Source organism: Syngnathus leptorhynchus, chromosome 4, assembly GCF_054491065.1.
Source record: "Syngnathus leptorhynchus isolate UIUO chromosome 4, UIUO_Slep, whole genome shotgun sequence".
NCBI classification, from domain to species: Eukaryota; Metazoa; Chordata; class Actinopteri; order Syngnathiformes; family Syngnathidae; genus Syngnathus; species Syngnathus leptorhynchus.
In genome coordinates this window covers 17,205,455-17,230,969 of record NC_141198.1, presented here as the reverse complement: position 1 = coordinate 17,230,969, position 25,515 = coordinate 17,205,455, and the positions used below count along the sequence as shown (strand labels likewise).

Genomic DNA, 25,515 nt, shown 5'->3' with positions numbered 1-25,515 from the left:
TATTATTTATTATATTATTCTATATATATATATATATATAATATTATTATTATATATTATTTATTCATCAGCATTTATTTTTTACAATATATCCCATCCTCATATCCAGTAGTACTGTACTGTGTGGCAAATCTAACTAATAGTAGATATTGACATATAAAATATATTCTATGTGTACATGTATCAAATGTATTTCAATGAGTTAATCATCTGATGATAAATACCTTAAAAAAATGTACTGAATACAGTATGTACATTTTTAAAGCTGGTGTGGCTGCCCCCATCTGGACCAACGAGGGTATTACAACACATGCGCATTGATTCATCACTGCTGCTTATTGTGAAATCATGGATTTAAAAATAAAAAAAATCATCCCATACAGCCCATACCTCATCCATGTATAAAAAAACACTCATTATGTCTCGTGATAATCAAAGAGCAATGTTCCAAAAGGGCAAGTAGGGGTCACCGGCTCTCTGTCTTAACCAATCAAATTGAGCCAAGCTCCTCCTTGTAACCAATGGACACACGGAGCCGACCGGATACCCAGATGGATTAACCTTTCCATCACCCAGTAATGATGGGATTATAACGCATACAGTGTCCCGGCATATGGTCACCTGTTGGCTTTAAGGTTGGAGGTGAACGCTGGTATGAGTCGAGGTGACACAAGGCATAACGGGGTCACCGCGTGAAGATGTTAACATGACATCACCCAGCTGGACCTGGTCTTGCAGAATGGGGAAGGAACAGTTAAGCAACAACAAGAGGCCCCTTTCAACACGTCTCCCTCGTCATTAAACCAGAAGCACTCGGGACCCGCCTCCTAAATCTGGAATTCCCCCATAAAATGCTTGCCTGTGGCACTGAGGCATTTTTTGACATGTTGTTTTCTTCACGCCAGCTGCAATGATAAGTCTGTTATGGATAGCCAACTTTTGGATTGTTGAAATGCTTTTAAGGTACAAAAATTAAAATGGTTATCATCCTGCACAGACATAAACTAACAGTATCACGACATCACTTAATGCGTTCTCATGAGGATTTTGCTGTAGTGTTTGAACTGCACCACAAAACTAAATTTGGAGTTTCATTTTCATATAATTTTGAATATTTTTTATTTTATATATATATAAAATTATTTACTTAATTCATATTTAATTTAATTATATTATTATTATTTAATTATATTATTAATATTATTTATGATTTTCTAAAAAGCCAGTTATTGTTTTAGCGTGTCAGTCCAATGGTTAAGTTATTTTAAATATTGAGAATGAAAAAATATTTTATATATTGCTCACTCCTATGGTTAACAAAAGTTTTATAATACAATACAATAATTAAATGCATATGATAACACTTATTTCTAATAATAATAAACTTATTATTTCTTAAGTTTTGAATTCCATGCCCACCTAGGTGGAAAATACTGTAATGTGATTTTCTATAAATGCAAAGTAGTTAACTAAGTGGATTTAATTCAGTGTTTTCTTTGTGTGTGGCCAGCTTTCCACTAATTGCGTTGGATTACTTTTGTTACAAAATCCGACTTAATTATTACACAAAAAGACTCAAGTGGGACCAGCTCTTTTCTTATCCTGGACCAGAACAGAACGGTACCACATATGGTCATACAGCAGCAGTCCAAATTGTGCACCTGCCAAACACACGGCCGCATTTATGACGCCCACATGCATGCACTTACTCAGTCTTGGCACGTATTGGCCTAATAAATAGAATTGCAACAGTCTAATTTAGTGCCGCTGATGCCGGCTACTGCAGTGGAATGTGCACAATGGGAATGTTTTGATTGAATAACTATTATCGTAAAGTAACATCACATTGTTTTGCCATGCGGCCAAGGTTTTAAGCGTTCCCCGTGTTGCTGGAAGAGATTTAAGCCAAAATAGAATGAATTCAACTCCCACGCGGGTTGCGTCCAACCAAATCAATACAATAAGAGCAAATGTAGCAGGCGGTCTCAAGCGCTGGGAAGATGTCCGGCCCATAAGTTACAAGCAGATTTTTTTTCAATGGCGTGCTTCCATGACGGAAGACGTGTTTAACGTCTGTTGTAAAACAACACGTGGCTTGAAATTTTATTTAAGATGATTTGGATTATTTCCATGCTGATGGTGCCATTTGCGGTTACTAAATCAAACTGTTGAAATCAATCTTGGCATGGAGTAGAGCAGAGAGGGAGGCTTAACAGAAGGTGACGCTGCAGGCTGAGTTTAAAAAATAAAATAAAAAATACAATCCAGCCAAAAGTGAATTTAGGCAGACAGCCTGTGAGGGAGATGATCAAATGCTTTCAACCTTGACAAAAGAGAGCAGCGCATAGCTTGGAAGGTGCAAATGTCACTTTTGTCTTCCAATAACAGCACCTGTCAGTTCCCGCCGGGGTTTTTTCAAGGCGTTCACACAACACAGCGCCTATTCACACCGCTGCCGCACCTCCTAATGGCGAGCTGGGGCGTGAACTCAAGTGTTACAGTTGGGGGGGGGGGGGGGGGGGGGCACGGGGTTCTGCGGTGAGCCACAATGTTTGGAGTCAGTGGACCAGAGGTTGGTAGGAAGAGAAGCTTACCACTTTTATTTGAGTTGTTGTTCCAAGAAAGCGAAGGGTGTGGGCACGATACGATACAAAGCCGCCTTTCTCCTCAGCCCGTTTCTGGCACGAAGCGTGGAACATACCAACTACTATATGGCGAGATACGAGCACACGTTTGGAAAAGAAATACGGCCATGAGTGTCAGAGCGAAGCATGCAATGGATTTAAAAAGTCTACACACCCCTAGTTTGATGCCTGGCTATTATAATATAATCCATAGTACAGCTCAAATGGACAAAAATTTTTTGGAGGAGAGACATAAAATAAACAACTGAGATCATGTGGTTGCAAAAGTGTGCACACCCTCAGAACTGGGGTTGTGGATTTGTTCATTAACGCTCACTGACTGACTCCTGAGTGAGTAGCAGAAAGTAGCGATTTGTTGCTCAAATATTGACTCGCACACAGACACACATTCGCACAAACACGGGCTCAGTTTAGGAGGAGGTGTTTGATGAAGAGCTTCATTGTAGAGGAATGTGTATTGGCTCAGACATGACTGCAACGTGGATCACCAGAGAGCAAGCGCTGTTAGCTTTAGCGCAAACATCCACGGTGGCTAAACAGACTTTAGCTAAGCTAACATGCTGTACAAACACACACGTAGTGTACTTACTCCAACTTTATTTGAACAACCTCCTGCAGAGATTGGAAACGACCTCGACATCTTCACAGCCACCTTCATTTTGATTCATTTGTTTATCGCATTCCAATTTCAGTCAACTTACTGGGTTAGGTTTCATTTGAAATTCCCGAGGCACTCCTGAAAAACGTTTTACTGAACGGACACAAGCCCAAAGACTCAACTCGTGATAAATCCTACACCAGGTGAGCCGGCGAAGCCGACGTGCTTTGTTTTCCGGTTCCACTACAAACAAGATTAACCTTTGCTGCCACTGGAAATTCATCAACAAGAGATTCATCAGTCTTGCCCGAGCGCATACTGCCCGCAGATGGGGATTAAACGCTGTCAACATGACCTTTGGCCTCATAGGACCTTACATTCACTCAACACGGGGTTGGGGCACAGAAGCTTAGATCAAACTCCCAATGCAACCGAGAGAAAAGGACAAACGGAGAGAATCTCGATGCTACTGGTTACATACGTTGAGCAGAGCTAAAGCCGACAGATATTTAAGCTCGCTCGAGAATCGCCAGCTATCCCAGTTATGACCGCTGCTGGATTTAGCATACTGGGAGCATGTGAGAGGTCAAACATGTGAGACCAGTTAGAAACTCCCACCTAACCCTGCTCATCATAGAGCAGGTCAGAAGTTCATCGTCCATCTTTGGGTCAGTCTTTTTCCACGAATGGATTTAAGGTTTATTATTATTTATATGACAAGCAAAATCGAATGACCCTGACCCTCCACTTTCTCCTCTTTTAATATTATTGGACGATTGTTTCTGGCAGCATATATGCCTCCGATGTTATCAAGATAAGTCTTTGCACAACTTGCTTTTGTGTCCTAGTTGATATGCTGCAGCCGCGTGGGGTCACCCCAACCCATGAGGTCAACTCACACAAAGCAGGATTTGACTTCCCCAAACAATGGATGACTTGCAAAATGAAATGATAAGTGTGAATCCTGCTTTTATTACAGGAGCACACTTTCGTGACCTTTTTCAAATCCAATTTCCTTATGTAACGCTGCCACTGCGCCGATACCCAGCCAAGGTCAGTCCAAGTGCCAAAATTAGACAACGGGGCAAAAGTGCCCATCTAAGGTCATGTGGTTTTTTAATGAGAGGGCAAGGGGAGAATTTGTCAAGGTGAGAGCAGCATGGCAGGGGGAAGAAACCAGGCGGAAGTTAGATAAAAAAACAAAATGTATTCTTGTGCATCCGGCCGTGGTGACAGGAAATGCTGTGTTTAAATCCATTCATGGCCAAGAGTTCAATGCTATCATGATGTCACTCCCAGTGGGAAAGAGTAATTACACAAGACCATTTCCTGCTTCCCATCAGCCGTCTCTTGCTTTTTTTTTGGGGGGGGGGGTCCTGCATTTAGTGGACGTCGGGGCCCCCTTGCACTTTCCACTCAGGAAGAAGCAATGAAGTGCGAGACTTGTGGGCAAAGAGGAAAAAAGGCTAAAATGCCAAGAATGCAGTTATTCCTACGACGGACCTGTTAAAACGTGAAGAGTGGGAAATAACAATGGCTGCTCGCGTGACTCCTGACCGAGCGATTATATGCCTGAAGAATGCACTGACGACAACATACTTGTTTTCGTAAAATGGGATGACAAGCACAGACAAAAAAAAAAAACAAGGCTGGAAAAAAATAAATAATCATAAGATGACGATCAATTAACCAAGTGCTGACCATTCTCGATTGTGAGCAGATGGTCCTAAAAGCATATTTCCACTGACTGTCAAAACGTGTCACGAATCGATGAATGTGTCGATTTCGATATAAAAAAAAAGAAATAAATAAATCGATTTTAAAGGGTTAAAAAAAACACACCATACTCCTTTGTGAGTCATGACTCATGCGGCGTGAGGATGGGGTGGGCGTAGATTTCAGGTATATACGACCTGAGGGAGAATCCCAAACGGCTTCCCGCTGTAATAAAGGAAACTTGTGATGATCCAAGCAGGAGATTTTTATGGGAGCAAATAAAGCTCCAACAAATTACAGTTAGACAGCAAACTGTACCGCTCGGGCTCACACAAAGAATCCCTGTCTCGTAAACCCACCCAGTCTGGGTTGGGGGCGGGGGGGAGCAAACAAGCGAGCGAGTGAGGAAGATGGCAAAGTCGACAATTTCTCCCAAATAGTGACGGGAGATGATTGTTTTCCATGTGATGCATTTCTATCCTAATCATTTCCAAACATCTGGCATCATTGCACATCTTTACATTCAGACCACTTTGAAATGCGGGCTTTGTGTCCAGAACTAGGTTTATTAGTGACTGATCAACTTAGGCCAAACAGATCTCATGATCAGTAAATTGCCCCGAAGACAAGGCATAACAAGCTCAGAAGACAGTGGTGCCTAGAGATACCAATGGAATTCATTCCTTGGCAATGACAAAAAAAAAAAGCTACTTTATAGTATCATACTTACCTAATTAAAAAAAATAATAATAAAGTGAGCTGTTGTCATACTTCTTCCTTGAATTGTATTGCTCCTTCTGGTGCGCACATGGGGGCAGTTTTAAGAGAGGTTGTATACTGCAGACTCAGCACTCGTAGCTTCTCAATGTGGCAGTGATATTTTTTCTCAGAGGATAAAAATGATATGCTTACGTGGTTTTGTTATATGGTATGTCTACGAGTGCTGCAGCACCGTTTGTGTAATAGATGCTAATAGTTAGCCCACGTGCCTAAGGAGTTTCTTATTGTGTGTTAGCAATCAGGTGTCAGAGTGTCTATTTGTTTTGACAACATAATGTGTCATTCTTTTGTTTTATGTTTACATGGAGAGTAACCTTCAGATAAACACCTTCAAACTTCTTTTTTCTTTATCCAAACTGTCACTTGTTGTAAAGTGAGTTGGGCCACCCACCACCATGCCGTTCTTGTATCTCAAGTTTGTTCTCCCAAGTCAAAGCAAAAAAAATAATAATAATAATAGACACCTCATATCTCAACAAAATTGGTTTTGTATCTTAAGGCACCACTATATAAATAAAAAATGCATCTTGGTCTGGTGTGCTTTTCAGGTCAGACTCAAGTCTCCTAAAAGATGAAGAAAAAAAAACCACTGTTGCACATCTGCACCACAGACTTGCTTTCAACAATCATGAACCCAAAAATAAAAAAATCAAGCCAATGCCAACTGATAAGAAAGAAACCATTTAGCATCTTTTAAAAGTAGAAACAGAGATTGTTTGTTTGTGTACTCATGTTACTGGCAGCCTGGCATGACTCCTTCCTCTATCCCAACACACACACACACACACACACACACACACACACACACACACACACACACACACACACACACACACACACACACACACACACACACACACACACACACACACACACACACACACACATAGTTAAACACGTGTGGACAGGCGCTCCCAGAGGACCCCGTGAGGCCCGAAATGTGCAGCTGTGCACTGCGTGTGAACCCCGAGAGAATGGATGGATGGATGGCATGCACAATGTTGCTCGCACTAGAACGTGCGTGTGCGCCAGCGTCAGCATGACTACACAACCCTTGCGCCGACTCGACAACACCAAGGCGCAGCTGCAGGCTCAATGGGCCACCAAAGGGGATGCACTGTACTCTGAAAATAGATTTCGGCTGTCATTGAGCCGGCCGGCTCATAAGCAAGCTGGGAGGTCAAGAAAAAAACACACACACACACACACACACAACTGTGATTCTTAACTAATGTCAATGAGTGGTAGATATAAGAAGCCTACAAGAGACACATAAAAGGAAAAGTGAGTTCTAGCTTGTTTATATTTGCTGTTGGGCTCAGACATTCGGGGGAAAATGTGGACAAAAAAGTATTACAAGAGTTTGACACCACCGCGGAGAATTATTCAGCATTATGCAAAAATAATAATGATCATAAAAATAACAGTAATTACAAACAGCTTTTACATGCGTGAGAGCAATCGGATTTGAATTGATGTTTGATATGTATTCATGTCTTGTTAGTTCACTGCTTTTGAAGCAAATCATGTTTGTGAATATCAGAAACAGCTGTCAGTGTGATGCGGTGCAGTTCCACACTAGACGACAGTACATTGCAATAATAAACAGATTGCTCCAAATAATATTCACTTGGGAGAGGCAGAAGATATAAAAATGCCTTGCAACAACTTTTTACCTGCAAACTGAGAGCAATCTGCCGGATGTACATCATATTCAGGTCCTCCAATATCCACAGTTTTCCCTCCATGTTTGTCAGTTTATCAACCGGCATCCTTTAGGTAGAAACAGATCCAGAAGTTTGACCCCTTTTTTTAAAAAAAAAAACCCCACCGAAATCGTCACATCATTGGAATATCACTCTGACAGGTACCAGATCCAAGACAACTCCACAAAGACGGAGCACGCACGCGCGCGTTGACAACAAGCTGGTGCGTAAAAGCGATGCGTAAAAACTTGGAGCGGCTCATCCAAAACGTCAACGGGGTGACGAGATGGTTAGAAAATCCGGGCAATTCATCCGCGTGTTCTTCACCTCCTCCAAGTTTTGCACAATGATCCACCCAAGGCGCCCGCGGTCAACACCCAGTCAGGAAAGAATGGCGCCTTTGAAAATGCATCTCTCTCCTCCTTTGTGCGCCACTGTCACGATTGTGAATGCGAGAGGGTGTCCTGGGCGAAGACAAGAGAACTCTTGACAAAAAGGCCATCGCCTCTGCGGGAGTGACCGGCACAACTGGCCCAGTGTGCGCCTTCCTCTCCTTGTAACCCCCACGCCCCCCCCCCCATCCCTCCCTCTCCTCTAAATTAACCCCTACGACGCGCCTGTCTGGAGATAGTCAGGAATAAAAAATAAATAAAAAGAAAACACACAAACGCGGAAAAGTAAATGCAAATGATTGCTGTTGCAGTCTCCACGCCCTTTGAAATAAATAAACAGCAAAATCTATGTTTCACTCGAGCAAAGCGGGTGGGGAAGGCTTTGTTGTTAGAAACAGGGAAAGAATTAAGTGGTGACAGCTGGCAGTAAACTCAAACATATAGAACGTCAATGGAAATGGAGCATTGGAATAGAAATTGAATTGAAAAGGAATTTATTTATACATACTTAGTTCTTCATACATTTTTGATATCAAGTAAATAAATTATATATGCATGTTGAGTACACTTGCCACGCAATACTAAAGCTCTCAACCAATCAATTAATCAACATTATTGATATGGATGCATGAAAAAATATGATTTTATTATGTATTGCATATAAAATATTTGCAAAATAAATTCAAAAAGTAGTCCAACTTTAAATACAACAGAATCGTACTTAGTGATGTGTTTACTTAGCGCTAAAGGAAACTGTCTATTAGCACCCTCTGTTGGTGGGAAAGTGACACTGCACTGCAGTCAGTGACATTTTCAATATTAAGAATTAAGGGCACGTTTCATCCGATGTGACAAAGTAAAAAAAGAACGGGAGACTGAAAGTATTGTCATGCTCTCTTACATGCAGCACATATAAGTATAATTTGACGCATACACCTCGAAGCCTTTGTTCTTCGTGGCAGATGACGAGGAAGAATTTGCTTTAGCGATACGACTCGCGTCCTTCAGCGCAATTTTTTGTATCTTCTGATGAATACGGTCATTTAGCTCGGAGACAAACGCATCGGGAATAATTGCGCTGCAAATTCTCTTCTGCCCTCAAAATGTCAGTTGAGGAATATTAGAAGCATTCTTTTTTTTTTGAAACAACTCCACAGATGAATGTAGATACAAGTTCCAAAGTTACATCAGTAGGTCAGGAGCATTTCCATGCATATTTTACGTGGCTTCACCCCAGTGTTAAAGAGTACTTCAATCATTTATCACAGCCTTTTAAATATTGATTTAATGTCACCTCAAGAGCTTTTGGCCATATCCAACATATCTGATCCGGTGTTCCACATTGCAAACACACTGAGACGTCGCACGCATGTTGAGGAGTTGTTTTTGCAGGAAGAAATATGTCACCTCAAAGCCAAGGCCTGTTTCCTTTCTGGCCCGCAGAATCTCCTCATAAAAAAAAAAAATCTTCAAATCCACACCATGTGCCTTTCAACTGTTACTCTGGGGGGGTTAAATTTACAGCTCCTGTCACAAATGCATAGCCGCAAAGAGAACCTGCGTGCCACAACAGCGATGCAGATGGAGCGCCGAGGCGTGCGCTTTGGACGTGGGCGATACCGAACATGTGCGAGCTAGCGCCAGGGAAGCAGACTTGCATATTTGTCTGAGAATCCATGAATTAAAGCACACACCTATCTACTCGGTGGTCACATGACGGTGGAAGAGCCTTTCTCAGTCGTCATGACGGACCTTTAGATGACCTACCAAACACACGACCACGAGTCAGACAATCAAAACAAAAGGAGCTTTAAAAGCCTTTTGAGCGGTGAGGAGGAGAGCCAGCCGTGCCGGTAGCAAAGCCGGGGTCATTTCCCCCAAGGGAAAGCCTCCGCCCTACTTACTTTAAATCAAACCCAGCTAATGTGTCACAGACAGATTTATTGTTCTTGAGGTCCAAAGAGAAATAGTTGACTTGACCGTTACGAAGAACGGGGATTTGGATGCTCGCAACATTCTGGGACTTGCCAAGGAATGTGCTGGAGAATGTTTTTTTTTCGGGTGTATGGAATTGAACCCCCATTTAACAGCTTCCACTCTTCTGGGAAAACATTGAAGAAGATTTAGAAGTGCGTTTGTGGGTCTTTCTTACAATCTCTGGTGTTTGAGGGGGGAGAAGGTCATCCTCGCAAAAAATTTGGAAGCATAGGATTGCTAAGTGGAAAGTGTAAGGCGAGGTTGACACGCAAGTTAATGTTAGCGCTTTTATTTTTAGCAGTGTGCGCTCACATGATACGCATGCAACAATGTCGGATCAGATAAGTCGTCGAATGACCCGCAGCTACTCGAAGTTACTCATGTAGAATCTACTCAGCAAACGGATGAGTTCAGAGTTGTCACTATCGAATATTTTTAAAATCCCCAAATTAGCCAATCCATGATTTGATTAATTGAATAATTTCATTTAGCATGATGTTTATTTGGGTTTTTTTTTTTAGAGCTAAAAAAAACAACACATAAGAGAGATTAATGTTGTTCCGACCAAAGTTTTTGAAACTGATTCAGTTACTTGTGCGGTTATTATTTTCTGAAATAAAAATGTTCAAAATGTCTTGTTTTGATTCAACATCAAATCCAATCTGTTTGTTTTTATGCATGACTACAAAAATTAATCTGTCATTTGAGGATTTGAACAATATTCTGGTAAAAATGGCTCTAAAGGACTCGATGGTTAAAATGTCGATTAATTATCGATTACCCAATTCATTTTGACAGTTCTATTTTTTTTTTTTTTTTTTACAGCACAAACTTTTACTCGTACACGAGCCTCACTGGTCTGAGGTTGGAGATTCGAATCTGAGCTACAACCTTTCCGTGTGGAGTTTGCATGTTCTCCCCGTCCGTCCCTTGCGTGGAGATTACAAGATATTTGTAGTAACAGAACAAAAAGAGCCCAAACTTAACAGGGCCCCTTAATAACAATAAATACGAAACACTGACTGTTATCTTGACCCCGATTTGAAGACCAAACGTCGCCCACTCACTGATACGTACATAAACAATTACCCTTGAATACACACAAAGGAGAAACACACCTAAACGCTGTGGGAAGTGGGAACCATCTGGAAGAATCAGGGCCTCTTTTGGCATTTCACACACTTCAACTTTACTCCCACCATACATGTGCTATTTGTTTCCTCGAGCAAAGTCTGTCATTTTAAAGCGTGAAGCGTGTCTGAAAGGTAAAACCCTTTGTCCTCCCAAAAAAAAAAAAAAGATTGTAACAGGTTTTGAATTCTCCAACACGCCCTGCTGGGTCACCGCTGGGCCCGGTGACAGCGGCGAGTGATGAGCCGTAAAAGCAGACGTATCATGGAGAAATCCCCCTGGAGGTCAGTCCTTGGTTATACCGCGTGAAGAAAAGACCTGTCACCGTGACAACATAAATCTCATCCGCAGCCCACCTTCTTATTAGGTGTATGAGTTCCACTCTCTGATCTGGCTTCTAATTTACCATCACATGGAAAAGGCGGGGGGGGGGAGAGTCATGTTGGAAATTATAGGTCAACCCAGACGTACAAATCATTCAAGAAGTCTGAATTCATCGAAAAAGGAATTCCGTGTCAGCATAAGCAGGTTGGGGGCGGAACTTGGATCTCGACAGATGGAGCGGTTCATTTATCTCCATTAAATTGCAGAGGCCCATCCGAGCAGCTTTATGTTGATTTGAGGGAAAGCATTCCATCGATGCGCTTTTTTGGACTGCTTGGATTTTAGACTCATCAACATAAAAACTCCACACAGGAAGACCACAGCCAGCTTTAACGTAAAGAACTGTCGGGTACTTTCCATGTTGCCAATGGAAAAAAACATAAAAATGTTCATATTAATGGTTGCATGATGAAAACAAACTGGAGCTCCGTAAAAGTGCCAAAGTTAAAGGAGTGCAAACAATGCCACTGCAGTGGCACTAAAATAGTACAATGGCGCCCTCTGTTGGACATGCCTAAAGAAACAACTTGTTCAGAATTTTGCATCAGATAAGGTAATTAATATAATAAATTAATTAATTAATTAAAAAACAAATAAATAAATAAATAAAATGCTATATAAATAAATTCATTAAAAAAGAAATTAATTAAAAAATAAATAAATAAATAAATAAATAAATACATAAATACATAAATACATAAATAAAATACATGTTATAATATAATATATTTTAATCTTCATTTTAAGACATTTTGGACCGTTGTATGCAGGTTTGGTGGAACTCGTTTGCTATTCCAATATAAAAAGTCTTTCCAGTAGGTGACATGGTCAAGTCATTGCTGAAAATGCTGATGCATGATATATTTGCCACATAGGGGGCTGAATCCGCTATGGTTGGAGCGATCCATCAGAGAAACCATCACATGTAAAAGTCATTAAAACAGATCACTTCCACATTACGCTGACAACGTTTTGTCCAATGTTGTCACGCGGAAACATGCTTTTCGCCTGTGGGTGATCATGTTGATGACACAGATAAACAAACTATAATGAACACATGATTTCCTTAGTGGACATAACAATTGCCGAGACAGCAGGAACAGTGCGACCATAACGAGGCCAATGGACAAGCCAGTTAGCCACCGGGGTCCAGTAAAGAGCACATTAAAGCTCTGGTGCCACAGCTGGGTCTTCTATGACCCATCTGTTCTCATGGAGTCCGGCCATCGCTCGACAACATCGTGACAGGGAAACCTTAATTTATCCTTTCTGCAACTATAAATAAATATAGAAATTTGGCCTTTTTTTTGGTTACACAATGTGGACTTGCACGTCATATTTCGAGAAGCCAAGCTGTTAAAATGCGTATTCATTTGGAGGGTCACCCCATAGAAAACAGCAGAACATTCCTCGGTGTTGTCCACAATTAGCGGCGGCATTCCTGTGCACAACAGAAAGGCTCTGACTCCATCTACTTAGTCAAGTGCTTATTGATGAACAGCAGAACAGCGCAGCAGGCTCTTTGTTCGAGGAGAGAAAAATGGGCAATGGTTGAAAAGGTGTGTGGCAATGCTCCGTCAGCTTCAGTCTGATGACAAGCTGATGCAAGACTGCAGAGATGACGATCATTTTCTGTCAGCGTTAACCAACGCTTTGAGAAATCCAAGTAAGGTATCAGAAAGAATGCGGACTTAAACAATTACTCAGAGGGGGCAAGCCATAAGTGTCAGACACTGTCAATGATATCCAGACATTCGCAGACTTTTGTGTGTGTGTCGTCTTTTTGTCAATGTTTAACAGAGCTGCTTTCAGTGTAGCCCACAAAGAAGATACCTTTGGCATGAGGCAACCAAGCTCTCGTTTTATAACTTGTTAGCGACAAGCCCCCGACAGGCTACAGTGAAGGTCACTTGGGGGGAGGTTGAAGCAAGAAAAAAGATGGAGGGATAAAACAAAAAAGACAGAAGACGGGAAAGTGGGTTAGCGCTTTGGAGGGCGAGATGGGGGGGGGGGGGGGTATTTAACTTGTAGCATCAGGGGACCTGAGGCTCAAAGCAGAAGATTGTCCCACATAATGCAAGCCTCCCAGGGATGGTACAGGTTGACAGGAAATGAATGTGGAAGGATGTGAATGATGAGCAGCCATAACATCGGGGGGATGCCTGAGATTCAACACAAGAACCGGACCAAAAAAAGTCTCCTTTTACAAAGACAATAATGTAGTCGAAGGTTACCCAACTCAACTTACCCCTATGAATCAAATGCTTTATTGCTCCAGGCTCTTGCAAGAGATTGTGTTCAACTCTGTCTTACTATATAGCGGGCGCAGATAGTCCTGAATTCTTGGAGCATGACAGCCATTTCAAAGTCTTATTAACTTCACGGTGTCGGGTGAGTTTGATGATGCATAGACTGTTGCACAACCGGGTGGGGTGGGGAGGGGGGGGTGCACAGTACGCCACTACGGCGCTTCATCATTGTCTGAATGCGAGAGTGAGCGCGAGGTTGACACAAGCAACAGATGCAATGAATGACTCATTGGAGTTGGGATGGCAAAGGATGAAGATAGAAGAGCGTGGAGCAACAGATGCTTCAATGTGACTCACAGCTACGACTATGCTGATGTGGGACGTTTCTTTCAATGGACATGCTCGTTTGGGTATGACTGGACTCGTAAAGAAACTAGACATAGCCCATCTATGACCGTATTCACTCAACAGAAACATGAGAAAATCGTGTCGGACTTAAAACATTGCCGGAGTTAGAGGGGGACCCGTGAGGGCACTGCCTCCCCCCATATATGGTTGAATCCAGGCAAAAGATAATTGAATTTGTGTTTTTATCAATTTTTTACGCATTTTTCTCTCTCCAAGATTTCCCCTCTTCTACATAGAGAACATATAATAAAAATGGATAAGAGATTTTGATTTCTTTTCTCCCTTGGTGCAGTCTAAAAGTTAGCCTTACACCCTGTAAAAGAAAAAAATCTAGCGCCACCATTAGTGACAAGGTCACTCATAAATCACAAGATGAAAATGTGACTAAACTAAGACAGATGCAGAGTGTGTGCGCTTTTTTGCGCCCCCGCAAACAAGTGAGCTAATTTTCAGTCAGTGTGTAAAGATGCAAATGTAGATTGAAGGTGTGAGCGTCGCATTGCAACAAGGACATTACCACTGGTGTGTGAAATTTGTACAAATTGATCCATTATGCATCATAGTGAGGTTTTTTTTTTTTTTTTCTCGTTGGAATTTGGCATTGAAACAAATAAAATCTTTGGAGTGAATGAACAACCAATTCATTTCGATGCTTAGTAGGTTGGACATGGCTGATTTCTTCTCATGGCTTGAAGGAAGTGAAAAACCAGAAGATTAAATGGTTTGGGGTTTTTTTCTTACATTTGTGGAAGCACTCATGCAGAGGCAGAGAAGAAATGACGGCCCCACGGCAATATACATGCAGAGCTTGTGTAATTTTATAAAAACATGTTAAACCAGTCCCTCGGCGTACCCAGCGAGCTTCCAAAGATGCGGCCGATGGAATTCGGTTTTGAAGCTTAAGAGGACTTTTTTTTTTTTTTGGACATATCAACGCAGTTCAGAAATTCGACCTGACTCCGGCAAATCTCGAAAATCACGCGTGTGTACTCTGGAGCACCTGTTTTGGTATTTTGTAGTCTAAGGAAAACGTTTGAGGCTACAGAGCAGCAGGGGGGGGGGGACTTCATTGTTCAGCGGGTACACAGAGTTCCTTTGAGGCACTCAAAGAGTATTTTGTCATTCCTTGGACACCACTCTAGCTTCAACTGGCTCACGGTCTAAGGTTTTGCTTTTATTTATTTATTTATTTGCAACAGAAGCGTTACCATGGCAACATCGATATGACCTCTCTGCCTCCCTCTCTGCGAGTCACATTAGCAAATTAACATGGGCAAACTTAGTCCTGCTAAAAGAAACTACTACAAGAGAACAACCCAACAAAATGCGACTTGGGTTACAATCGTGGAGGGATGTTCAGGGTGGAGGAAGCAGCAAAAACCCAAGCACTTGTAAAAGCTTTCATCGACACACAACTGGCCAACTCAAAGCACTTTTAAGAGCGTTGTGGGCAGAAGGGCGCGCCGTCTCACACACAGGCCGTGAAAAGTTGGTGGTAACCGCACTGGAGTGGTCTGGTCTGGTCTGGTCAGTGAGCATCACCGAGTTAAAAAAATAACAAAGCATTAAAATAGAGTATATTCCATGTTAATTATTGGAAGAAGTGTCTTGGGTGGCTTGAGCTGACACAGCAGATCTTAAGAGCATGAAAAGGCTTTCCACGCGTTTCATTCAAACCAAAATAGATGATTCCCTCCTAAACCGCACACATACCCAGCAGCCAAATTAGACAATATTTGTGTCATTAACTTTGACAATGTGGGACTTTTAGCTCTATTTGCCTCCAGCCTGCAGCAAAATAGTTCCCCCCCCAAAAAAATCCAATGTTCACAGGCTGACTGTACTGTCACAGGCTTTGAACCATTTTGCTCCAATCACAGATATCATCAGTGAGTGAACATCAAGTGCATTTAAAGGTCAATTCTGCACGATTGAAGTTGATTCCTAACAAGAGCTTTTTCTCTGTAATACCCATAGAATTAAATTGCAGAGGAGTCTTTTGAAACCAACAATGGTTCAGCCTAAAGCGGCGTGCTGATAATACACCATCTTAGACAAGGTGCACACACAAATACGATATCCTTTGACAGTTCACAATTCAACACAATGCTTTCCCCAGAAGCTCCTATAAAAGACTCAGACACTCAGACGTCCAAATCGTCTGCACAACTTTCTATCGGGGCTTCCACAAAAGAGTCCAAGATCATCACATAGATTGCAGGGGTACCACAGGGCAGTTTTTCTGCCAACTAGTAACGGTCGGCTATATTCAATCAGTTAACGCCCGTACACCCGTTGCGGTAAGTAAGTCATTTTGATCTGGTGCTTTTGCAGCACCAACATATTGAAGTACATTAGCCCTTGACTTTGATCACTCAGCAAAGCGTGAAAAATCAAATCCTCATCCAATCTTGCTTTAGCAACTCCAGCTCTCCCATGTGACCTCTGCAGCGCATACAGCATGACTTGTGACGGCGGATCAATAAACGATGGAGTGTGCATGACTTCGAGAGGTTAAAAGGTGGCTCCGTATGAGATGAATGCACACGGCCAATAAATAACACGAGTGTGCAAACGATAGCAGAGCCAAAACACACACTGGAAATAGAGGGACAGAATCGATACCTTATCCTTCCCCATTTTTTCGGTATCGTACCATTAATATTCCATAAACTTCAATTTATAGTTCCGACCCCCAAATCACCCTTACACACACTCCTACACACTATGTTCTTATTATCAGCACCTCGATAACAAACCTCCAACACAGGGTGCTTCTTAAAAAGCTTAGAGACAGCAATCAATTTTTTTTTGGGATGAATTCCGCAAATTGCAGCTCCTGATTGAAAAAAACACCGCCATCAAAACAGTGAAGATTTTTTTTGATATATCACTTTGGGGGTTACATTAGAAATCCTTGTGCACTGCTCAAATACAGTAGCTAACACAAAAGCAGATGTTGACATGGTGGACCGGAAGGGGGATGCGTTCACATCTGGTGATACACAGCTGAGTTTTGACCCACTTCTCAAGTTTTTTTTCTCACCCATTAGCAAATGCCAACATGTTATTATCAAACATAGACAAGCACACGTGATTTAAGTTGTAATGGAATTTGCAAAAATTGCTGAGGAAAACTAGAAATGAGCGTACAATTAAAAATTAAACTATAATTACTTCTGGTGCAAATAACCCAGCACAATGACATATATTACTAAACCGTTGAGGAATATTAAGCAGAAGTTGGAAAATGAAACTACATTTTAGTTTTTACCCATCCACAACTGGACACCAAAAACACTCAAGTCTCTGTTGGGAAATTATAATGTTTTGCTTAAGGGGAGAAAATGATAAATACTATAGTAGGGAAGAGTAGTGTAAATAGGAAAGGCAATTAAAATTTATATTTGACGACAGTGCAGCTCTGGAGTGTAATTAAAGCGAAACAGCCACAAAGCAGAGCTAAATGCACTGGTGTGGATTTCACAATGAGGTAAAAGAGTTAGTCCAACATAAGCGACAATTTAAGTTAAAGATGTAAATGGAGGAATATCGTTTGTGTTTTCTTTCTTAGCCATGCTGCCTGTTCTCACAGGAATTTAGTAGGGCTTCATGTGGAATGTTATGCACCTCAATTGTTTAAAAAAAAAAAAAAAAAACTCCATTTAAATGTTTTCTTCATAATGAATGACTGAATTCATCGTTCAAACTGTGCATATATGCATAGTAGTGTCTTGGAAAAATAAATGGATCCAGTAAAATACATTTGCTAAGTACAGATTAATTTCACAACCTTCTTTGAGAACAACTTTTATTTAACTTTTGTGTATAATACGGACAATAAATATACTTTCAGAACGAATAAAAAACGGCCCGGTTCGCGATGAACACTTGGGCCCTCTACGTTACTGTATTTTAATATTGGTCGCTATGGCGCTGCTTGGAGAGTATTTTTTGGAGGTTGTAGCTTCTTAGAGGAATATTTTAACAACACAAAAGCATAAAAGATTGACAACAAACTGAATAAAAGAACAAAAAAACAGTACACAAGTTCAAGAGAGGAGACATAAATAGAATGTGGGTGCGTGCGTGTGTGCGCCCCCCATGACGTATTGCTGCTTTGCTTACCTGTGTTGTGTTCACGTACAGACTTTTTCTGAACTTCCCTCGCCGTATCTCCATTTCAAGAGCCGAGCCGCGAGCAACCGTAGCTCGGGTTGTTTGATTCCGACAAAACATATTTGCTGGCAGCCTCGCACACGCTCGCTCCCGTGGGGAGAGTCCGTCAAGAAGTTCAATCTAAAAAAAAAAAAAAAAAAAAAGCAAACGACCAACTCGGATCCAGGTAGCGTTTCCAAGGATGCCAACGTCAGACGTGGAAGTTGAAAGGACTCATTGTTTAAAGTTTCTCCTCTCGGAGAACTTTCACTAAATGTGTGGTCGTCATGAAGTAGCAGACGGACGGAGCCTAAAAGTTTGCCCTGCCCCGTTCACACACACTTCCACCGGTAATGTGAATGGCCTGCCCCCCTCACAACAGTGTCACCACTGTTTAACTTCTCCAAAGAAAAAAAGGATACTTGAATGGGAATTGAATAAATCGCCATTTTGCATGTGAAAAAAATTGGAATGTTTGCGAGCAAAACAAAAAAAGGAAATAAAAATCTCAATTCCACACACCTGAGTTGGATCAAAACGTCCACCTTAAAACGCATTCTCTGCCCTTACTAAAGAATGTCAAAATGACAAGACAATATTTGTCATAAATTAATTCTGTTCTATCCATCTTTGAAATGCCATTCCACTAACTGTCACCATGGTAAAGACTCAAACGCTTTGAGTTGTGAGCATGGAATGTGATGGGCCATCCTTGGCAGCACCAGCTATTTACCGGACCTGCTGTGAGTGGAATTCACGGAGGTCAAAGTGTCACGGCGGATCACTCACAATGAACAGGGGCCACATCCACATTGTAACGGAAACCTGTTTGGGTAAATGAAACCCCGCGGGAGGAATGCGTGCGTGCGCACCGGTCTCACAATAGATCAGATCTATCTCAACATGTAGATTTACAAAGATGGACCAGAAAGTTCTTTCTGGTGCATGTCAGCGCTCCTTAAGCTACATTTTGCAGCTTTCCCGTCTCAAAAGCAATTATTGCGCCAGGCGAAAATGGGATTCTAGGCCATTCTGTTAAAAGGTGGCCACATTGTGCCTTTGCTGGTACAATAACAAGTTTTAGATACACGACGGAAAATCTTCCATCTAAGCCTGTGCCATATCCAACCTGTCTTTTGCAACATTGCTTTGAATCATGAGTTCAATTCCTTTACCTCATCTGTCCAAAAAATGTGATTCTTAATAATTGGATTTTTTTTTTTTTTGTGTATTTGAATCTCTTGATTGTTATTTTTGACAGTTTATATACAGTTGGTATTAAAAGTCTAGACACCCTTATATGAAAGAAAGATAAATCACTTGTACAGATGACTTGTGTAACATTTGTGGTTAAAAGGAGCACTATGTCGAATATGTTATTTATAAGTAGGATGTTTGTTGTTTGTGTAAATAGCTTGAGGCGGTGCATCTCATGCTGCAATGTGATCTTACTGGAAGATGTGTGTGAATGTGTGTGTGTGTGTGTGTGTGTGTGTGTGTGTGTTGCTCCCAGACTGCGCATGATTATGTTTACAGGTCTCATGCCGCTGTGGTCAGTAGGGGGTAGACAGATATCGGGGGCTTGAGGTTTGAGGGAAGCTTTCTCCAAGCGGGCCCACCCGCCTTTCAACTCTTTTCGGGGAGGGGGCTCCGTGCAAGCCCTTTGGGGAGCTCAGCCTCCTGCAAGCAATGTGCTTATGTGTGTGCTTTGTCATGGCACATTTCAAAACCATCTGGAAGGAAAAGATAGGTTGGCTTTTATCTGCATCTTCTTTTTTTTGCAAATCCCTCAATTTTTGCTGGGAACTGCTCCGTTTTCATCTCCTCTCGTATTCTTTTTTTTTGCCCACTCGCAGCAAAAACAAACATGGCAGCTAGTCAACACTGATGGCATCAACAAAGGAACTGCTGATCATGGAAGAAAAAAAAAAAAAAGACAGAGCAGCTGGAGGATGGTCACATGGTAAACAAAAAAAGGAATGAGATAACCACACAGGGTGACTCTCCCAAAATGTCCACAAAAGATCTTTTCACCCGTCTTTCTCACACTCGTATATATTCTAAACGTGCAAGTGTCATCTCACCAGCATGAGAAATATATTTTTTTATTTTGCTTTCTTTTCAGTGAACCAAAGCATTGAGGACCCAGAGGAATGACTGTGGCTACGGACTCTACAATCATGCGGTCGTCTATATTCTAAATATAAAAAAGGGAATAGTTACGGCGCTTTCACGGCTCTTTTTTACAGTAGGAACCATTTTTAGGACGTCAGATCAAGGGAAACGTGAAATTACAACAAATCGCCCCAAAGACGAGCGGAAATCAATTAGGTCGACTTGACATTTGCTTTCATTCCACTCGTCTTACAAATGTATAATATAGAAAGCTAACATCCTATATTTCGTCTACCCGTCTATCTATTTTCATTTTCTCACTTCCACGCCAGCGTCAACGTCCTGAGGGTTTGCAGGATCGCATTCATTGATGTGTCTCCACACTGTAATCATGCGGGCCATATGTTCCTGCATAGCTCTTGATCCAGGGTGGAAAAGTGACAGATGCAATGCTTTTTTTTTTCCTGGATCAGAGGTAGCTCAATTTTAATGCATGGGAGATAAATACATATTTGGATGAGGCTCAAGGATGGATACAAACTTATTGTGAGAAGATTAATTTCTCCCCCATCTTCTGCATGCCAGACTCCTTTATACGAGTCTGACTTCTGCTGGCCAACACGCGCCATTACAAGTTGACGTCAATTAACCTGCTTGCAAGCCGCCAGACATTTCATTAAGTGGAACAGAATCATCTGATGAGAACAATTCGTCATCTTTAGGAAAGCAGACTATGGTGGGTTTTGAATTCCGCTGACAATTATTGAGGCAGTTGCTGAGTGTTCATTTCATATCTTTTATTAAATCTATTTACAGAGAATACAAAACTGTCGTCCCTTGTTTGAACATTCACTAACAAGTACAACGGCCACTTTTTGTTTTTCACTTCTGGTGCGGTTTGGTCCATTTGGCAGCTTCGTTGCGACCTTGTTTCAAACCCTAGAGAAAAAAAAAAAAAGTACAATTTGATCAAATGAAATCCCCAACAGAAAATAAATTTAGAACAAACCGGATACGCTATTCTCCAAGAAACAATCCGTACCAAATAGTAACCTGTGTGGTATCCACTCATGTACCAAGAGATGAGCATGCTGCCCATGGCCTCATCATCTCCCATTTCGGGACTCATGGGAGGAGGTGGAGGGATCATCTGAAAGCATGCCAAGTGAAAGCAAGGCAAGAAGCTCAATACTAGACTTAATTCACAAAGAGTTTATTTACGTCATGAAACTCACCGGTGGGCCGAATTGCATCATGGGATGCCAGGGAGGAGGTGCATGCCCGTGTTTACCATCGTGTCTTTTTCCACCCTGGGAGGGAAAAAAAAAAAAAAGTCACCATATTTAGTAAACATTTTATTAGGTAAAACACCCGCAACATATATGGAGTAGACTAACTATACATGGCAATACCTGTCTGAATGGTGGCATGGGAGGCGGGCATGGAGGAGGGAATCCAGGAGCCCACATAGGGGGAGGAACCTTGTGGAAGTTGGCCTTTCGGCTTTTACTGTGCGGATGTTGCTTGTGCTGGTTTGGTTCAGTTGACCTGTCACTCTCCTCTGTGGAAGATTCTGCCTCCTGCATCTAAATTGTGAGGAAAATACAATGTTTACTGCCCTATTTTTGAAGAGCGGTGCACATCACCCGGGAGTTGGGACTAATTGTAGCATTTTCTCTGCGAGGCAATCAAAGTCTGCAAAGGCGTGAATCTCAGATGTGTCTGGAAGACTGTGAAGGTTTCTTTTTTTTGTGATGTTTTATTGCGTCAAAGTAGTTCGGCTCAGAACTTTTTCAAGCAAATGCATAAGATAGAGGTGTAAAAAACCATAATCTACCGTGGTTTTGGGTTCTTCGTCATCCTCAGAGATCTCTGAAAGCAAGTCTGCGAGATTCTGCTCTTCCTCATTGCCATAGTTTGTGTAGACGACTACGCATGTTCCCCTCTCCTTGTCGACAGAGGAGATGGTAGCAGAGTATAGTTGACTGTCTTCTGACCAGTAAGCGCAGCAGGAATCGCCAACTTGCCACTGGGACAAAATGATGATGTCATTTACTTTCTCTTAAGCACACACAAGAAATGTGCATCCATCCTCACCTCTTTATCTGGCAATGCGTTCGTTCTTTTCCTACTGTTCTTGTTTTTATTATTCTTGCGCTTCTTGCCCGGTGGGATCTTGACTGAAGCTTGCGGTTCGTCTTCCCCTTTAAGGGCAGTCTAGCAGGACAACAGCATATCTGTGAGTAACTGACACAAATAGTACAAAACAAAAAACAAAAAAAACTGCTTCAAAAGTTCGTTTTTGTTACCTTAAATGACGCTACAGCCTTATCATAGGCTTTTATCAAGGCGGTGTCATCCCAAATATCGGAGTCATCACTCTAGAAAAGAGACAAAAAAATTTGTTGAGCTAAATCTGTGTATCTCATATTTTGATTTTGGATTTGTACGCAATTTTAATGACGACAGCATGATGGTTTGTTAGCTTACGAAGCTAGCTCGCTTTAATCATACAAAAGCATTGCATTGCCCGATGTGTCGTTTATAATATTATAATTTTACTCTTTAACACTCACCTGCCCCGTACCTCGCACGAATAGCACATCCTGGCATCCATTCGCCATTAAAAAAAACAGTGGATAAATTCACAGCTCAGGAATAAACAGCTAACTAGCTACACGCGTCGAGCATATGACGTAAAGTCGCACATGGTGACGTATTTATCATGCGACGTTTAGGGTTGGCGTGGCAACGTTTAGTTGTTTGTATGTCCTAGCGAAGCTCCGCATGCACATCAGATCACATTTGGTCGTAGTTTTAGCATGATCGAGTCGTCTCTTCGTTCTCTGGGAGCGAAAGTTGTTGTAGCTGCTTCCAACGATGAGAACCACGCGCCGGAAAATATTATCGACGGGTAAGGGTCTCCTGTTTGTTTTTATTTTTTTGAACATTGTAAACTGCTCCAGTAGACTGCACTTCGAGTCTTACCTGAGTTTTGCTATTTGATTGTTTTTTTAAACCAGAAACACCAACACATTTTGGATGTCCACGGGAATGTTTCCTCAAGAATTCATCATTCGTTTTGCTGACATGACAAACGTTTCTTCAGTGACCATGGACAGCTATAACGGTGGGGTTTTCTTTTTCTTTTTTTTTTCTTCTTTTTTTTTTTAAAGTTGATGTACCACACTATCATGATTGTTGTAAATTAAATGCTATCTGACGGTATCACTCAAAAGTGAACATTACTTTCTTTATTATGATTATGATTATTATTATTATTATAGTCTTTTTTCCCCCCGAAGCGGTGCCTGATGCATTTCATTTTGTATTTTAGCTCAGTAAGTAACCAATTAGTATACATTCATGCAAAATCATATTTAGAGAATTATGTATATACTTAGGCTATCTGAAAGTAACATTTTGTCAGATTTGGCTTCAATGTGTGAAAAGAAATTGTGAATTTTTAAGAAGCACATTTGTTTGCACATTTACACTATTTGTCAGCCCGAATATAAATCTAATACTATAATCCAAATATCATTGCACTTTAAATGTTGACTCTAAATCTAAATGTAAGTGTTAACTCTCAATGTGAATAAAGTTATCTTCTTTTCAAGGCTTCGGGTGTTCCGAAAAATGAGTTCTAAAAAATGGGCTTCTCTTCTATAATGATGCCCTCAGACAAGGCCCAACAGATGACTCACGCTTTGTTAGATGTTCTCCAAGGCTGTATTCTAATTCCAAACACAGCTATTGTTCATTTCGTTTAAGTAAAATTTGGTGATGAGTTAATTAAATCATCCGGACGGGGCTGTTGACTCTTCCCTCTCACTTTGTTTTTGCAGTCAAGCACCTAAAAGTAGAAAAGAACACGTCACAAAACGCCTCTCACTTTGAGTTTGTGGCAGAGAAAGGTAGGCATGATGAAAATATGCATGTACAGTATTAGTCATTCCCTTGCTTTACAAATCCCAATTAAGTGATTTTCCTGCAGAATTGAAACTCACGGAGGGACATCTTCAGACAAATTCTATTTCAGTAGGTTCAACATGCTAATGTCCAATTTAATTAATGGAATGAACTCTAGGGCTAAAACCTAACTTGTTTTTCTTACTTGCTTTTGTTTTCCAGCTAAATGGAACCACTGCCACTCACCTACGTTTCATCATCACCTCAGGATATGATCACTTTGTTTCAGTGCACAGACTTGCTGTGCATAAATGACACTTGCGCTATTTGCGTTATTGTTGTCACACGCATTTATCACTCAAACCCAATGAGGTGTCACAGAAAGTATACACCGGATATAAAAGTCTGCACACAACTTGATCAAATACCAAGTGTTTGTATTATGATAAAGAAAATAGGGCAAGATTATTATTTTTTTAGACTGTAAATGTGATATTTAATTTGTACAACTGGAATGGTTAAGGAAAAAAAAATCTGAGGTGATTAGAAACAGCTGAAAAAATGTGGTTGCACAAGTGTGCACACCCTCCTAAGTCATGTTTACATGTTTTTTTTTTCTCATCATATGGACAGCACGGTATCCTAGTGGTTAGCAGCTCTGCCCCACAGTCGAGCGCTCCTAGGTTTGAATTTTCAGTTGAGATATTATGAATTCCTCCTCGCTACTTTTTAAAATGTGGCTCATCCATATTCTATTTAGCTCAACGCAACCTAATTAAAGATATGGATTCATTTAAGAGACCTTTCAAAGCGTTTTCATCTGTTCTTGCTAATTTGGCAAAGCTTCAGAAAAAGAGCTGGCTTCCGATGAATGGCACAAATACAAAGGGCATCTCTTTTTCACTCTCCCTCTCTCGGAGAAACACGGTTAATTAACAAATTTTCCGCTGAAGGGGAGGGGAGCTTGAAATTGGCATCTGGACAGCCCCCCCCCCCCTCCCATGCACCCATATTGACATCCCTAAAGAAAAGAGGGACCACGGGTGATGCAACCGGAGGGTAGCGGGGATCCAGATGGTTTCCCAGCCAACCGGTAAGTCTCCAAAGAGCGCCAACCTCCGTTCTCCCATCCTCCACACTCTACTCGGCCCTATCTCCCTCCGCTGCCGTGTCATCTTATCAGGTGGAGCGGTACGCACGGACCCTTTGGGACTCCCTCCCCAATTACTTTGCTGACTGCAGTGGAGCTGGGGGATTTGCCCAGGCTCTGCTGTAGCGTGGCTCTTTGAATAAACCAATAAAAGTATAAAATAGTAGGCTAAATAACAAGCCCCCAGATATTTA

The 25,515-nt window shown here is 41.4% G+C and overlaps 3 protein-coding genes across 5 annotated transcripts in view; 1 reads left to right on the top strand and 2 right to left on the bottom strand.

Annotated features, from left to right (window-relative positions):
* Positions 1 to 18,542, bottom strand: part of rtkna (rhotekin a) — a 33,642-nt gene extending 15,100 nt beyond the window's left edge. Inside the window, exon 1 of one of the 3 annotated variants that reach the window (XM_085910721.1) lies at positions 18,115 to 18,542. In XM_085910721.1, the coding sequence (XP_085766847.1) occupies positions 18,115 to 18,225 (111 nt within the window). In that variant the 5' untranslated portion in view covers positions 18,226 to 18,542. Of the gene's footprint in view, positions 1 to 7,415; positions 7,510 to 18,114 lie in introns of those variants that run through there. The other 2 variants (XM_085910720.1, XM_085910722.1) reach the window with 2 other exon arrangements.
* Positions 18,543 to 21,035: 2,493 nt separating this feature from the next.
* Positions 21,036 to 23,002, bottom strand: smn1 (survival of motor neuron 1, telomeric). The gene is made up of 8 exons (XM_085910876.1): positions 22,836 to 23,002; positions 22,569 to 22,640; positions 22,357 to 22,476; positions 22,097 to 22,288; positions 21,672 to 21,845; positions 21,495 to 21,569; positions 21,302 to 21,409; positions 21,036 to 21,198 (listed from the first exon to the last, which is right to left on the bottom strand). The coding sequence occupies exons 1-8, from the start codon at positions 22,881 to 22,883 to the stop codon at positions 21,142 to 21,144; spliced, it is 846 nt and encodes a 281-aa protein (XP_085767002.1). The 5' UTR covers positions 22,884 to 23,002; the 3' UTR covers positions 21,036 to 21,141.
* On the top strand, positions 22,761 to 25,058 carry hspb11 (heat shock protein, alpha-crystallin-related, b11). The gene is made up of 5 exons (XM_085910877.1): positions 22,761 to 23,173; positions 23,283 to 23,389; positions 24,108 to 24,176; positions 24,257 to 24,300; positions 24,394 to 25,058. Exons 1-5 carry the CDS (start codon positions 23,082 to 23,084, stop codon positions 24,484 to 24,486), a joined length of 405 nt encoding a protein of 134 aa, XP_085767003.1. The 5' UTR covers positions 22,761 to 23,081; the 3' UTR covers positions 24,487 to 25,058.
* Positions 25,059 to 25,515: the final 457 nt, after the last annotated feature.

Excerpts from the sequence above, each read along its gene's own strand:
- hspb11 (XM_085910877.1), top strand. The coding sequence starts at position 23,082 with ATGATCGAGTCGTCTCTTCGTTCTCTGGGAGCGAAAGTTGTTGTAGCT. Across the intron at positions 24,177-24,256 it reads TGAGTTTGTGGCAGAGAAAG|AATTGAAACTCACGGAGGGA; the intron begins GTAGGCATGATG and ends ATTTTCCTGCAG. Across the intron at positions 24,301-24,393 it reads TTCAGACAAATTCTATTTCA|CTAAATGGAACCACTGCCAC; the intron begins GTAGGTTCAACA and ends TTTGTTTTCCAG.
- smn1 (XM_085910876.1), bottom strand. The coding sequence starts at position 22,883 with ATGGCGAATGGATGCCAGGATGTGCTATTCGTGCGAGGTACGGGGCAG. Across the intron at positions 21,846-22,096 it reads ACGAAGAACCCAAAACCACG|ATGCAGGAGGCAGAATCTTC; the intron begins GTAGATTATGGT and ends CTCACAATTTAG. Across the intron at positions 21,199-21,301 it reads ACCACACAGGTTACTATTTG|GGTTTGAAACAAGGTCGCAA; the intron begins GTACGGATTGTT and ends TTTTTTCTCTAG.